The sequence below is a fragment of the Nanorana parkeri genome, unplaced genomic scaffold (assembly GCF_000935625.1).
Source record: "Nanorana parkeri isolate BGI_ZX_2015 unplaced genomic scaffold, ASM93562v1 scaffold2648, whole genome shotgun sequence".
Classification (NCBI taxonomy): Eukaryota; Metazoa; Chordata; class Amphibia; order Anura; family Dicroglossidae; genus Nanorana; species Nanorana parkeri.
In genome coordinates this window covers 94,991-106,585 of record NW_017308916.1, presented here as the reverse complement: position 1 = coordinate 106,585, position 11,595 = coordinate 94,991, and the positions used below count along the sequence as shown (strand labels likewise).

The following is an 11,595-nucleotide window of genomic DNA, read 5'->3' as shown; positions in this document are numbered from 1 at the left end:
GACATGGAAAATAAAAGGAGACACTGAGCGACTACACTACTACTCAATGCCAACAACAGACTAGATGAGAGCGCTGGTACTTACAATAGTGGGTTGAGTAGTTGGGATAAAGGCCGTGGTCTGAGGCACGTGGACCAGTTTTATGGGCTGGCTGCTTGTCACACCTGTTGCTATCTGCAGGGACAGCACAGGGAACCTTAGATGGAGGACATTGAGGGCTACGGAGGGTGAGATTCAGGCTCCATACATGTCTGTGTTCTAGCACCGACCAATGGCGTTTTGCCTCACAGAGAGAGGCTTAGCGGAGGAGTGGAGGATTCTGGGTAAGCTGCACATGGTGTTCTGCACCCGTCTCACACAAGCATCTGGACAACGTTCAATCATATGGCCAAGCAAAGTATAAGGGGAACCTATAGACTCTCTCTACTCTTAGATATGAGCCTCTGTCAGGTTAATGTCATCTATTTATCATCAAGCATTAAAAGGAGAACTATGGGGGTCAGTGTTTTTCCCCATAGTTCTCCTAAGGGTCACGGGAGGACATAAACTAGCGTCCTCCCGTCACCCAAAGCTCAGTATATAGGGAGCTACAGTTCGCGGTATACTGAGACGCCGCAGCCGGGACGGATCCCGACATTACTGTCTGGATCCACCCAGCTGCGTGACTGACAGCTGGCTCTGCCTATCTAGAGGCAGAGCCAGCTGTACCCGCCCCCACCCCCGTCCGTTCCGCCAGTCAGCGCTGGCGGATCGAAGCGGGGAGGGGGGGAATCCCTGACAGTCACGGCTCTCTGCAGGGACATGATCGAGAAGTGAGCGAGCTCGGATATATGTGTTCGCTCACTTCCCGTTCTATTGAGCCGACCTGTGACAGTCTCATTGTCACACGTCGCCCAGAACTATGAGGATGAGTGAAAAATCACTCCGCTCATAGTTCTCCTTTAAAGCTGAACTCCAGGAGAAATCGAATGTCATTGTGAAGATGTGACCTTACCTTAGGCAAAAATGGCAGCCATTAGTGTTTAAATGGCGTCCTTTCATTCTTGTGTTTTTCCGGATTGTGCGATCGGGCAGCGCCACTTTCTGCCTACGGAACATAACCTCCTCCATGTAGTAGGGAGGAACTGCCTTCTGTGGACAGGTACGATATCTAAGTCATGCAGATGCAACTTTTGCACAATCCTTGATTGGCAGCTATGTGGGCGCTTACCAGTAATAACCTGAGCACCGCCCGCCCTATGATGGGAAATGTAGTTCCCATTTCAGCCTTAAGAAACATGTCAGATGTGACATGAGCCGCCTCTCAAGATCCCCTTCCCACCCCCTGATGCGTTCGCTCACCTCTCGATCCTGTCACGGCTCTCTGCCGTAACAGGGGAGGGGCTGGATTCCCCGCTCCGATCCTCCTGCGCTGACTGGCGGAACGGACGGGGGAGGGGGCGGGTACAGCTGGCTCAGCCTCTAGATAGGCAGAGCCAGCTGTCACTCACGCAGCTGGGCGGATCCAGACATAATTGTCGGGATCTGCTTCAGCTGCGGCGTCTCAGTATACCGCGAGCTGTAGCTCCCTATATACTGAGCTTAGGGTAACGGGAGGACGCTAGTTTGTGTCCTCCCGTTACCCTAAGGAGAACTATGGGGAAAAACACTTATCCCATAGCTCTCCTTTAAGGAGGTCTCTATTTCCTGTTTGGTCACAGGTACAGGGAGGGATGTGACATCTCCAAATGGAGACACAGACCACTGCAAAAACACAACAGCAACTTTCCTTTCTCTAACCAAGACCGGAAAAATATGTTTCATCCTCCGCTGAGCTATGATCACAACACTAGATAACAATCAGATTTAGAAGTAGGCCGGGACTTCTCGTCATTACCCAGAGGCAGAACACGGACACGTAGGGCCGATCGCACCCATATGACAGCACTATACAGCAGGTAAGTCAGCCCCTGGGTCAGGGACATACTGTATATAAGGCATGGATGGCAAATAAAACATGAAGCATTCTGGGAGATCGGCATCAAGCAAAATAAAAATAAAGCTCCTGTCCCCTGCAGACAGACAGACAGACGCACACACGCACACACAGAGTTGTCTTCACTCACTTTGGAGGCGGGCAAGCTATCGACCAGCGATACGTACAGTGACACTCTCTTTGCTCTTGTCGGTTGTGCTCTCCTTCTCTTTGGGCGTGCTGGCGGGTTCCGTGGGCGGAGGCTGGGCGCTGGCTGTGGACTGCGCCGATTTATCGAGCTCCGGCTCAGCTTCTTGCTGCGTCACCGTGGCTGCAGATTAAACACACACAAAAAAAGAAACTCCTTCCGTTTAGACATAATAAATGATCACTTTTCACTACAGCCTGCAAGTGGGCACCTGTTTAATACTGCAATAGTCAGATACAATTACAGCAATATATGAATCATCATCATAAAAAAAAGAGCAAGGTTTCTATCAATACAATGCATCAAAAAAGGCCTTATATTCCTGTAAAGAACCCTTAATTCACAGTGTTGCTGACAAGTTAATGGACACATGCTGACACTGCTAAATTTGGCTAGGGCATCCAAGCACCAGTAACTTCTGGTCACAAAGCTATACCTATATTACGTTTGATTCATGACACTTCCCGGGCATGTATCCAGATTAAGCAATTCTTTCTTTAGGATAGCCAATGAATCAGACTGGACTCTACCACCTTTTGTGTTTGTCTGGCAATCCAAAGTGTGGCGCTGGGTAAACGCTGCACCACTGTGGCTTTCCATTCTGAGCCATCATTCTGCAAATCTTAAAAGTAGGAGGGCTCGCCTGAGGAAGTCACAAGGAATAGGATGGTGATAAGGAATAAGACGGTGACAAGGAATAAGACGGTGATAAAGAATAAGACGGTGATAAGGAATAAGACGGTGACGAGGAATAAGACGGTGACAAGGAATAAGACGGTGACAAGGAATAAGACGGTGACAAGGAATAAGACGGTGATAAGGAATAAGACGGTGACGAGGAATAAGACGGTGACGAGGAATAAGACGGAGACGAGGAATAAGACGGAGACAAGGAATAAGATGGTGACAAGGAATAAGACGGTGCCTTCACACAACCACTGACCCCGGTGACCATGAAAGTTCTTTGGACTTTAGATGAAGTGACAATGAATCAGTACACAATAGCACATATAGTGCCAAACATTTCACCCATCGTGTATTCGTTTCTTGACAAGAGGAAAACATGTGGACACAATGAAAATTCTAAATCCGCATTATGGAAAAAGGCCCAACAATCGTGTCACTTCCTGCACTGCTGTCACATGACCTCATACCTGACTGTGTGCAAGACTTCATATGCTCCGGCCAATGGGCTTGCTGGCAGGGATAGTCACAGTAGCTGGTGTTCCAGCAGCAGTAGAAAATGGCTTCCTTCTTGCAGTTGGCACACCACTGTTTCTTCTTTGTCTCATCTACTGCCTGCTGTTTCTCGAGCTCCGTTTGCTTCTTCACTTCTGCGATCAGCCGGTCCCTCTCCTGCTCCAGACTTTGCCTCATCTCAGCCATAGTGAGTTCTAGATCAGGACAGAAATGGCATTAGGAATCAAAGACTGACAATTACATGCCACGGCCCAAGCAAAAATATGTTCTTATTGAAGAATACCCTATCACAATATGAGTAAAGGTGAGGCACCAGAACGCTGTTATGTGCCCCAGACAAGGCCCTAAGGAATAAGACGGTGACAAGGAATAAGACGGTGACAAGGAATAAGACGGTGACAAGGAATAAGACGGTGATAAGGAATAAGACGGTGACAAGGAATAAGATGGTGACGAGGAATAAGACGGTGACAAGGAATAGGATGGTGACGAGGAATAAGACGGTGACAAGGAATAGGATGGTGACGAGGAATAAGACGGTGACAAGGAATAAGACGGTGACAAGGAATAAGACGGTGACAAGGAATAAGACGGTGATAAGGAATAAGACGGTGACGAGGAATAGGACAGTGACGAGGAATAAGATGGAGACGAGGAATAAGACGGAGACAAGGAATAAGATGGAGACAAGGAATAAGACGGTGCCTTCACACAACCACTGACCCCGGTGACCATGAAAGTTCTTTGGACTTTAGATGAAGTGACAATGAATCAGTACACAATAGCACATATAGTGCCAAACATTTCACCCATCGTGTATTCGTTTCTTGACAAGAGGAAAACATGTGGACACAATGAAAATTCTAAATCCGCATTATGGAAAAAGGCCCAACAATCGTGTCACTTCCTGCACTGCTGTCACATGACCTCATACCTGACTGTGTGCAAGACTTCATATGCTCCGGCCAATGGGCTTGCTGGCAGGGATAGTCACAGTAGCTGGTGTTCCAGCAGCAGTAGAAAATGGCTTCCTTCTTGCAGTTGGCACACCACTGTTTCTTCTTTGTCTCATCTACTGCCTGCTGTTTCTCGAGCTCCGTTTGCTTCTTCACTTCTGCGATCAGCCGGTCCCTCTCCTGCTCCAGACTTTGCCTCATCTCAGCCATAGTGAGTTCTAGATCAGGACAGAAATGGCATTAGGAATCAAAGACTGACAATTACATGCCACGGCCCAAGCAAAAATATGTTCTTATTGAAGAATACCCTATCACAATATGAGTAAAGGTGAGGCACCAGAACGCTGTTATGTGCCCCAGACAAGGCCCCCTTCCAGCTGCCACTGCTCTACAACTATTTAGCTGGATGAGCAGGGCTACGGAGTTCACTTAGTTAACGCATGAACCTATACCAATACATTTTGTACCATAAATCAGTGAATGGTGATTAAACAATAAAATTAAATAAAGTGAGGCTTAGACCTACCGTGACAACTCTAAACGGTGAGTCCTATCAAGGTATCACACACTATTGATTGAAAGCTGCTGTACTGTAAACCCGTCGATCTAAGAATATTTCGACTGGATATACAGCGCTAATAATTCAATGAGTGGATATTAGAATAAAGGTGTATACACATAAACTGTTTCTAACATGCAACTGTGTCGCTATAATGCAATCAATGCTAATAGCAAGTGACTTGTAAAAATACAATGTTATTAACAATGATTGGTGTCAATAACCTCTACATAAATACCGTGACTGCAAACAGATTGTCAAACTATGGTGCTATTACAGAAATTATTTGTAAAAAAATATTTTTCATGTTCAAATATGTGGTGTATCTCTGTGCAATAAACATATATGTAAATAACGAATCTCTGTGATGATTTGACTCTGTGCAATAAACTTAAACGAAAAAAGTATTTGTGATAATTTGGCTCCGTTTCAGTGAAGGTGATCGAGCCTTCCGGTGTTTGGTGATTTACACAGTATTCTTCTGGGGATTGTAGTGTTACCTACTACCCTAGCTCCAGGGCAGAGTAATCCTCCGCAGCATAATACACAGCGATGGTTTGTTCCAGTAACAACACTGAGATATAGATATAGAATGTGACAGCTAATAGCTAATTCTACAAAGCTGCAATCTTATTCTTGAGCAGCAGATGGCAGTGAACACATTATAACAGCTCTGGCTACTAAAAACACAAATGTTATACCCAATCCATTAACGTCTATTGCTTCTATCACAACTGTTTCCAGGAACATGCATCATTTAATGAGACAGCCCACCAGCAAGTTGAAGAAGCTAGATGTCCTGAAAAGTCTTGAAAGTTAACCATTACGATGAAATCATTTCTCTGCTACAGATAATTCCTGCAGACGTCCTACAGAATGTTAGCAGGTTTTATCCGCGTATGATGCGACCTGGAAGAGCCGGAGCCATTCACAGGGCAGAAGCCTAGGGCCCGCCAGATGTCCAGCTACAACCTTCATCCTCCTGAAGTAAAACAGTGTAAAAGCGTGCTGTACTTGCAGGCAGTTTATGTCTGGGGTGGCCGTGGCAGAAAAGTATATCTATCTTGCTGCACTCCTTTTCTGTAATAAATACAGCTGGGTGCTTGTGGTGACCATGGTTGGCGCCGTGAATAGTATGTGGATATAAAGGATGTCACCAGCACACCAAGCAGTCTGTGTTCAGCAAAAGTCCATTTAATGACAAAAAAAATGTCATTCAATGGCAAGTACTTTCTGGGGCCTCACAAGGTCCCCTTCATCAGGCTCAGAAGGAACTCAGAACAAGGGCAGGTTCTCGGTGTCTAATGCAATCCTTATCAATGTCAATAGAAGGGATGGGAAAGGGCCGGAGATGCCACCTTGCCTAGGGCCCCAATCTGCATTAATCCTTCTCTGTGGACTGAGAGTTCCTGTGCAGATCGCCCTGTCCCTGCGCACAAGGACGTATAGGGACCATGCGTATAGGGACCATCTAGCACTTCTTTCCTATAAGCATGTAAATATAGATTACAGAACGCAGGCTATCTGAACCCCCTGACAGCCATTTGTCTCCTTACCTAGGTTATGCTTCATTTCGGAAAGTTCCTGCTGATGAAGCCACTGTAGTTTCTCAATCTCGATTCGTAATCGGCGGATCTGTGATGAGGACAAGGTGTTGAGTTAGCAGTCATAAACCAGCTGCCGTACAACGAAGGTACAACATAGAACGCTTTAAAGGAGAACTATGGGGTCAGGGCTTTTCCCCATAGTTCTCCTTAGGGTAATGGGAGGACACAAACTAGCGTCCTCCCGTCACCCAAGGCTCAGTATATAGGGAGCTGCTGCTCGCGGTATACTGAGACGCCGCAGCTGCGTGACTGACAGCTGGCTCTGCCTATCTAGAGGCAGAGCCAGCTGTACCCTCCCCCGTCCGTTCCGCCAGTCAGCGCTGGCGGATCGGAGGGGGGAATCCAGCCCCTCCCCTGTCATGGCTCTCTGCAGTGAGAGGATTGAGAAGTGAGCGAGCGCCGGTATGTGTTCTCTCACCTCCCGATCTACTGAAAAGCACTCACCTCATAGTTCTCCTTTTAAATGCATAAAACAAGTCATTTAAAAAGGGAATATAATATAATATAGAAGGATATTGTTACCCTATAAAATATCATCCCGTATATGTGTTATGTTTTACATTCACTCCCTATTAACCCCTTAAAGGAGAACTATGGGGTTAAGGCTTTTCTGAGTCATATTACATATGCAGTCTGTGCTTCTTGCTTAGTAACATAGCACAGCAATTGCGCTTTTATGGCCTCTCTCATACAATGCAGTCCATTAGCCTCCTGGATATTGATCAGTAACATTATTCAGGGAAACTCTGCTATCTTTACACATGAAAAACCATCACAAAAAATAAGAGAAAGCACCAACAAAACTTCTGCAGCCATATTAAAAGCTGCTCTCGTCCAAATGTGCCTAAAAATAGATGTTCACTAAAAGCGCCTTCATTTCCCTTCACATACACACAGCGTACCTCTGCTATGGTGCTTCCTGCTGTGTTTTTAGACAGGTCATTGTAGATTTCTGTCATCGTGCCTTTAATGGCATCCATCATCTAAAAAACAAGGAGAACGCCATGTTACAGGTTAAAGCTGATCGCAGTCAGCGGGGCTCCCGGCTGCAGGACACAATATATAGCAAAATCAAATCACATTTTACTGACAGTACCCTGGATCCCATCTCTTCAGAACGGGTACAATTCAACACACCATGCAAATGCCCCCCCCCCCAAACATTTTATTTTAGACATCTTAAAGTGTTTATCCAGCAAAAACTCTTTTCTTAGTAATGGACAGAGTGGGGAAGGATTACAAAATGAAGAGACAGGTCACCAGCACTCAATGATTTGAATAAATATGTCCTTTTTAATGGACAAAGATGTCACAATGATCAACAAAGCCGACGCTTCCGGGCCGCGCAGGGTCCCTTCCTCAAGGCAGAACGATGTGATTTGGTCACATCGTTCTGCCTTGAGGAAGGGACCCTGCGCGGCCCCGAAACGTCGGCTTTGTTGATCATTGTGACATCTTTGTCCAATAAAAAGGACATAGTTATTAGACATGTGCACTGCCAAAAAATTTGTTTCGTTTTAAATTCGGATTTGTGTGATTTCGTTTTTCGGGATTCGGGTTTGAAAGTCAATTCGGATTCGGAATTCTGATTCAGACGAAATTCGGTAGCGGTATTTCGTTCGAACGTTCGTTTCGTTTTTTATTCGTTTCGTTCATTCGTTTGCAGCAAAGTGACATTTGAGGGGGGAAAAAATGTTTTCTCCTCTAATGTCACTTTGCTCCAACGAAAGAAACGAACGTTCGAACGAACTACCGCTACCGAATTTCGGAAACAGAAATTCGGATTCGTTTGCATTCGTTTTATCTGTAATTCGGAATTCGGATACATCCGAATGTCCGAATATTCGTCCAAATTTCGATTCGGAATGAAACGAATCGCACATGTCTAATATTTATTCAAATCATTGAGTGCTGGTGACCTGTCTCTTCCTTCTGCATTTTGCACGGTGCCATCCGTGGTAGTTACTACAAGCACCATCGTTTTTGTTGGCCAGGACTGCTGTAAGGTGTGCGGAGGGCACTTCTATCGACTAAAACCGGGAAGGATTACAAAACAATACATATACAAAGAAAAGTAACATAGATGCTATGAATAAAGATGCCTCAACTTCTGTATGGAGTCCATATTCAGATATTAAGTCAATACAGATGTGTCCTACAAGCTTACCTATGCACAAAGGAGGCAATCCGGACCGCTTTGAACGTGTCTGGGGACCATGGCTTTCCTCTACTACTACAATAGTTGATCCTCCACGATTGTAATTGTAATCCAGAATGCGGCCTGGAGTTCTAAGTTTGCCTCCTGACCTCATGTGTACAATGTTGATCTCTGCATTTGTGCTATAATTTATCTTGTGTACTGAGACTGTAAACTAATTGTGATCCCTTTTTTTTGTTTTGTTCTCTCTGTCACGGGGTATGTTACCCGGGTTTTCCCTTCTCTGGGATTTTTTTTTGGTAACCTTGTTGATTTTGAAAACCTAATAAAAAAAGTATCTTTAGAAAAAAAAAATACAGGTGTATCTTGCTGCACTCCTTAACGGGTTGGAGTTTAGACCTGTAGAGTCCAGGTGGGTGCTTGTAATGACCACGGCATGGCACCGTGAAGTAACAGATTCAAGAATGTCGCCAGCACACCAATATAAAAGTGAAGTTACTCCATTTAATGGCAAAATAATGCCATTCAAATGCAAGTGCTTTCGGAGCCTCGCAAGGCTCCCCTTCATCTAGCTCAAAATGAGCCTGATGAAGGGCCCCAAAAGCACTTGCATTTGAATGGCATTATCTTGCCATTAAATGGAGTAACTTCACTTTTATATTGGTGTGCTGGCGACATTCTTGAATCTCTGTTCAGATATTAAAGTGCAAAGTTATTAAACGACACTGTACATGTCAGGACAGAAGCTTGCTGGTTGAGTGTTCCCACATAGGTGAGGTAATGATTAGTCCGGAGATGTCGGGGAAAAAAAAAACCCTTTTCGCTTTTATATGGGGATTTGTGAATATGAGGGGAGGGGATAACAGGTAAATCGTAGGTGGGGGTATAGAGCCAAAAAGTAGGCACAGGGATGGGGGATAAGGGCTGAGAGAGAGGGGAGAGGAGTACAGATAGGGGGAAAAACAAGGGGGTTCTTGAAGGTAGGGGCAGCTCCTACTAGTTATTTCTTGCTACCCAGGGCTCTGTGATTTACCCTCACTTCCTGTCCTGCTGACTATGTTTTACCAGGCAGGAAGTGAGGGGAACTAACATCAACACAAAGCAGAATCTCTAACAGATTTATATTTCTGCCTGTGTCCATGTTGCAGCTTTTCTCTCATGGAGCCTCGGATAGCGGTATTTATCTGTAATTATCTTCTAGTCGCTCCCCATTCTAGCCAAAAAGGGAAAAAGTTTTTGTTTTGACATAGACTTTAATCTGATTGAATCTAACCCAGAAATGATTCAGCCCCCCTCCTCCAAATACAAGTGTCAAGCTATGTAGAAAGTGGACCTGTTTGCGGCACACCCTATAGAGTGGAGGTCACAAGTAGAGCTCACCTTACTGGTGTATTTGGCGATGTCAGCAGCCACATCGGCAGAGGCTGTGGCAATTGGAAGATCGCTGGTGATGGAGGAGCTCAGGGACTGGGACTGCCCCGGGGTGGTCACCATGGCCAGTGGCGGAGCGCTGGTCACCAGAGTTATGGTGGACGTAGTTGTGGTCATCGTGACTTCCTTCTGCTGTACGGCTACAATCACAAGAGGATTTTATGACAACAGGCAGGGCACCCAGTATGGTTTTATCTTACAAAGTACAAGACTCTGACTGGCCTAAATGCTGACAATATATAACATTTGCTGCTTCGGGTATTGTAGATCACCCCTTGTTTGACCTGCCCACACTAATCAAATGCATGGCAGATAAGATAAATAAATGGGTAGTCTGACTGGATGCTGCCGTCAGCACAGAATAATACTTTCATATACAAGGTCCTAGCATCCTTGCTATCCGACCTCCCAGAGGTGGGGACTGTACCTCTATGAGCCCCTTGCTGATCTACAGCACATACTACAGCTGAATCTAACTAAGGTAGTTATAATGAGGGCCTGCTGAAAAAGTACCAACCTCTGTGAAGGTCAAAAGATCAGCGGTTCATACCTTTAACAGCCTGCCGTGTCTGGTATCTCGTGCCTTGCGGAGACTGAGGTGGTGCTGGGGTGCTTGGCTGGGTCGTCGTTGTTGTCGCCGTTGTCGGCGTCGTCGGTGTCGTCGTCGTCTGCTGCTGCTGATGCTGCTGCCTCTGCACCTTCTGCATATGCCATTTCTGGGACGAGGTCTGGAACTTACTGGATGGGTTCCATACCACCCTCTGCACTGTGGGCACAGTCTCTTTGGGCAGCAGGGGTCTCTGTTTCTTCACTGGGCTTCCTGTGGCTGCAGCCTGAGTGGTGGCAGAGGCTACTGCATTGGTGGTCACTGTCACGCCGACTGCGGGGGCGGCCTGGGCTGCAGAACGCGTCATGATCGGGGTCTCCGCGGCCGGCTGGCCACTGCTATTAGTAGAGGCTTTACCTGCGCAAAAAGAATGATTAGTCAGAAGACGCACACATGGAGCATGAACACAATGAAAGGTAACTGCAACACATGAACAGCTAACTGGGAAATGTCTCGGTTTAAATACAGTTCACTGTTACCAAATAATCAAAAATAAATGGCAGATAAAAGGGGGGCTGTATGTGTAGTAAAATATACTGCTCTCTGCTGGTTAGTATGAGAATCTTAAAGGAGAACTATGGGGTCAGGGCTTTTCCCCATAGTTCTCCTCAGGGTAACGGGAGGACACAAAACTAGCGTCCTCCCGTCACCCAAAGCTCAGTATATAGGGAGCTACAGCTCGCGGTATACTGAGACGCCGCAGCCGGAGCGGATCCCGACGTAGATGACGGGATCCGCCCAGCTGCGTGAGTGGCAGGGGGGGGGGGAATCCAGCCCCTCCCCTGTCACGGCAGAGAGCTGTGACAGGATCGAGAGGTGAGTGAACGCCGGTATGTGTTTGCTCACTTCCCGATCTACTGAGCCGACCTGTGACAGTCTCATTGTCACAGGTTGGCTAGAACTATGAGGTGAGTG

The 11,595-nt window shown here is 46.3% G+C and overlaps 1 protein-coding gene across 5 annotated transcripts in view; it reads right to left on the bottom strand.

The window, feature by feature from the left end:
* Positions 1-11,595, bottom strand: part of ZMYND8 (zinc finger MYND-type containing 8) — a 106,425-nt gene that overhangs the window by 5,317 nt on the left and 89,513 nt on the right. For 3 of the 5 annotated variants that reach the window (XM_018573966.1, XM_018573965.1, XM_018573967.1), the window contains 7 exons: positions 10,624-11,037; positions 10,023-10,213; positions 7,387-7,467; positions 6,434-6,512; positions 4,297-4,536; positions 2,143-2,285; positions 85-174 (listed from right to left, as the gene is read on the bottom strand). In XM_018573966.1, coding sequence (XP_018429468.1) covers positions 85-174; positions 2,143-2,285; positions 4,297-4,536; positions 6,434-6,512; positions 7,387-7,467; positions 10,023-10,213; positions 10,624-11,037 — 1,238 coding nt within the window. Of the gene's footprint in view, positions 1-84; positions 175-2,105; positions 2,286-4,296; positions 4,537-6,433; positions 6,513-7,386; positions 7,468-10,022; positions 10,214-10,623; positions 11,038-11,595 lie in introns of those variants that run through there. The other 2 variants (XM_018573969.1, XM_018573968.1) reach the window with 2 other exon arrangements.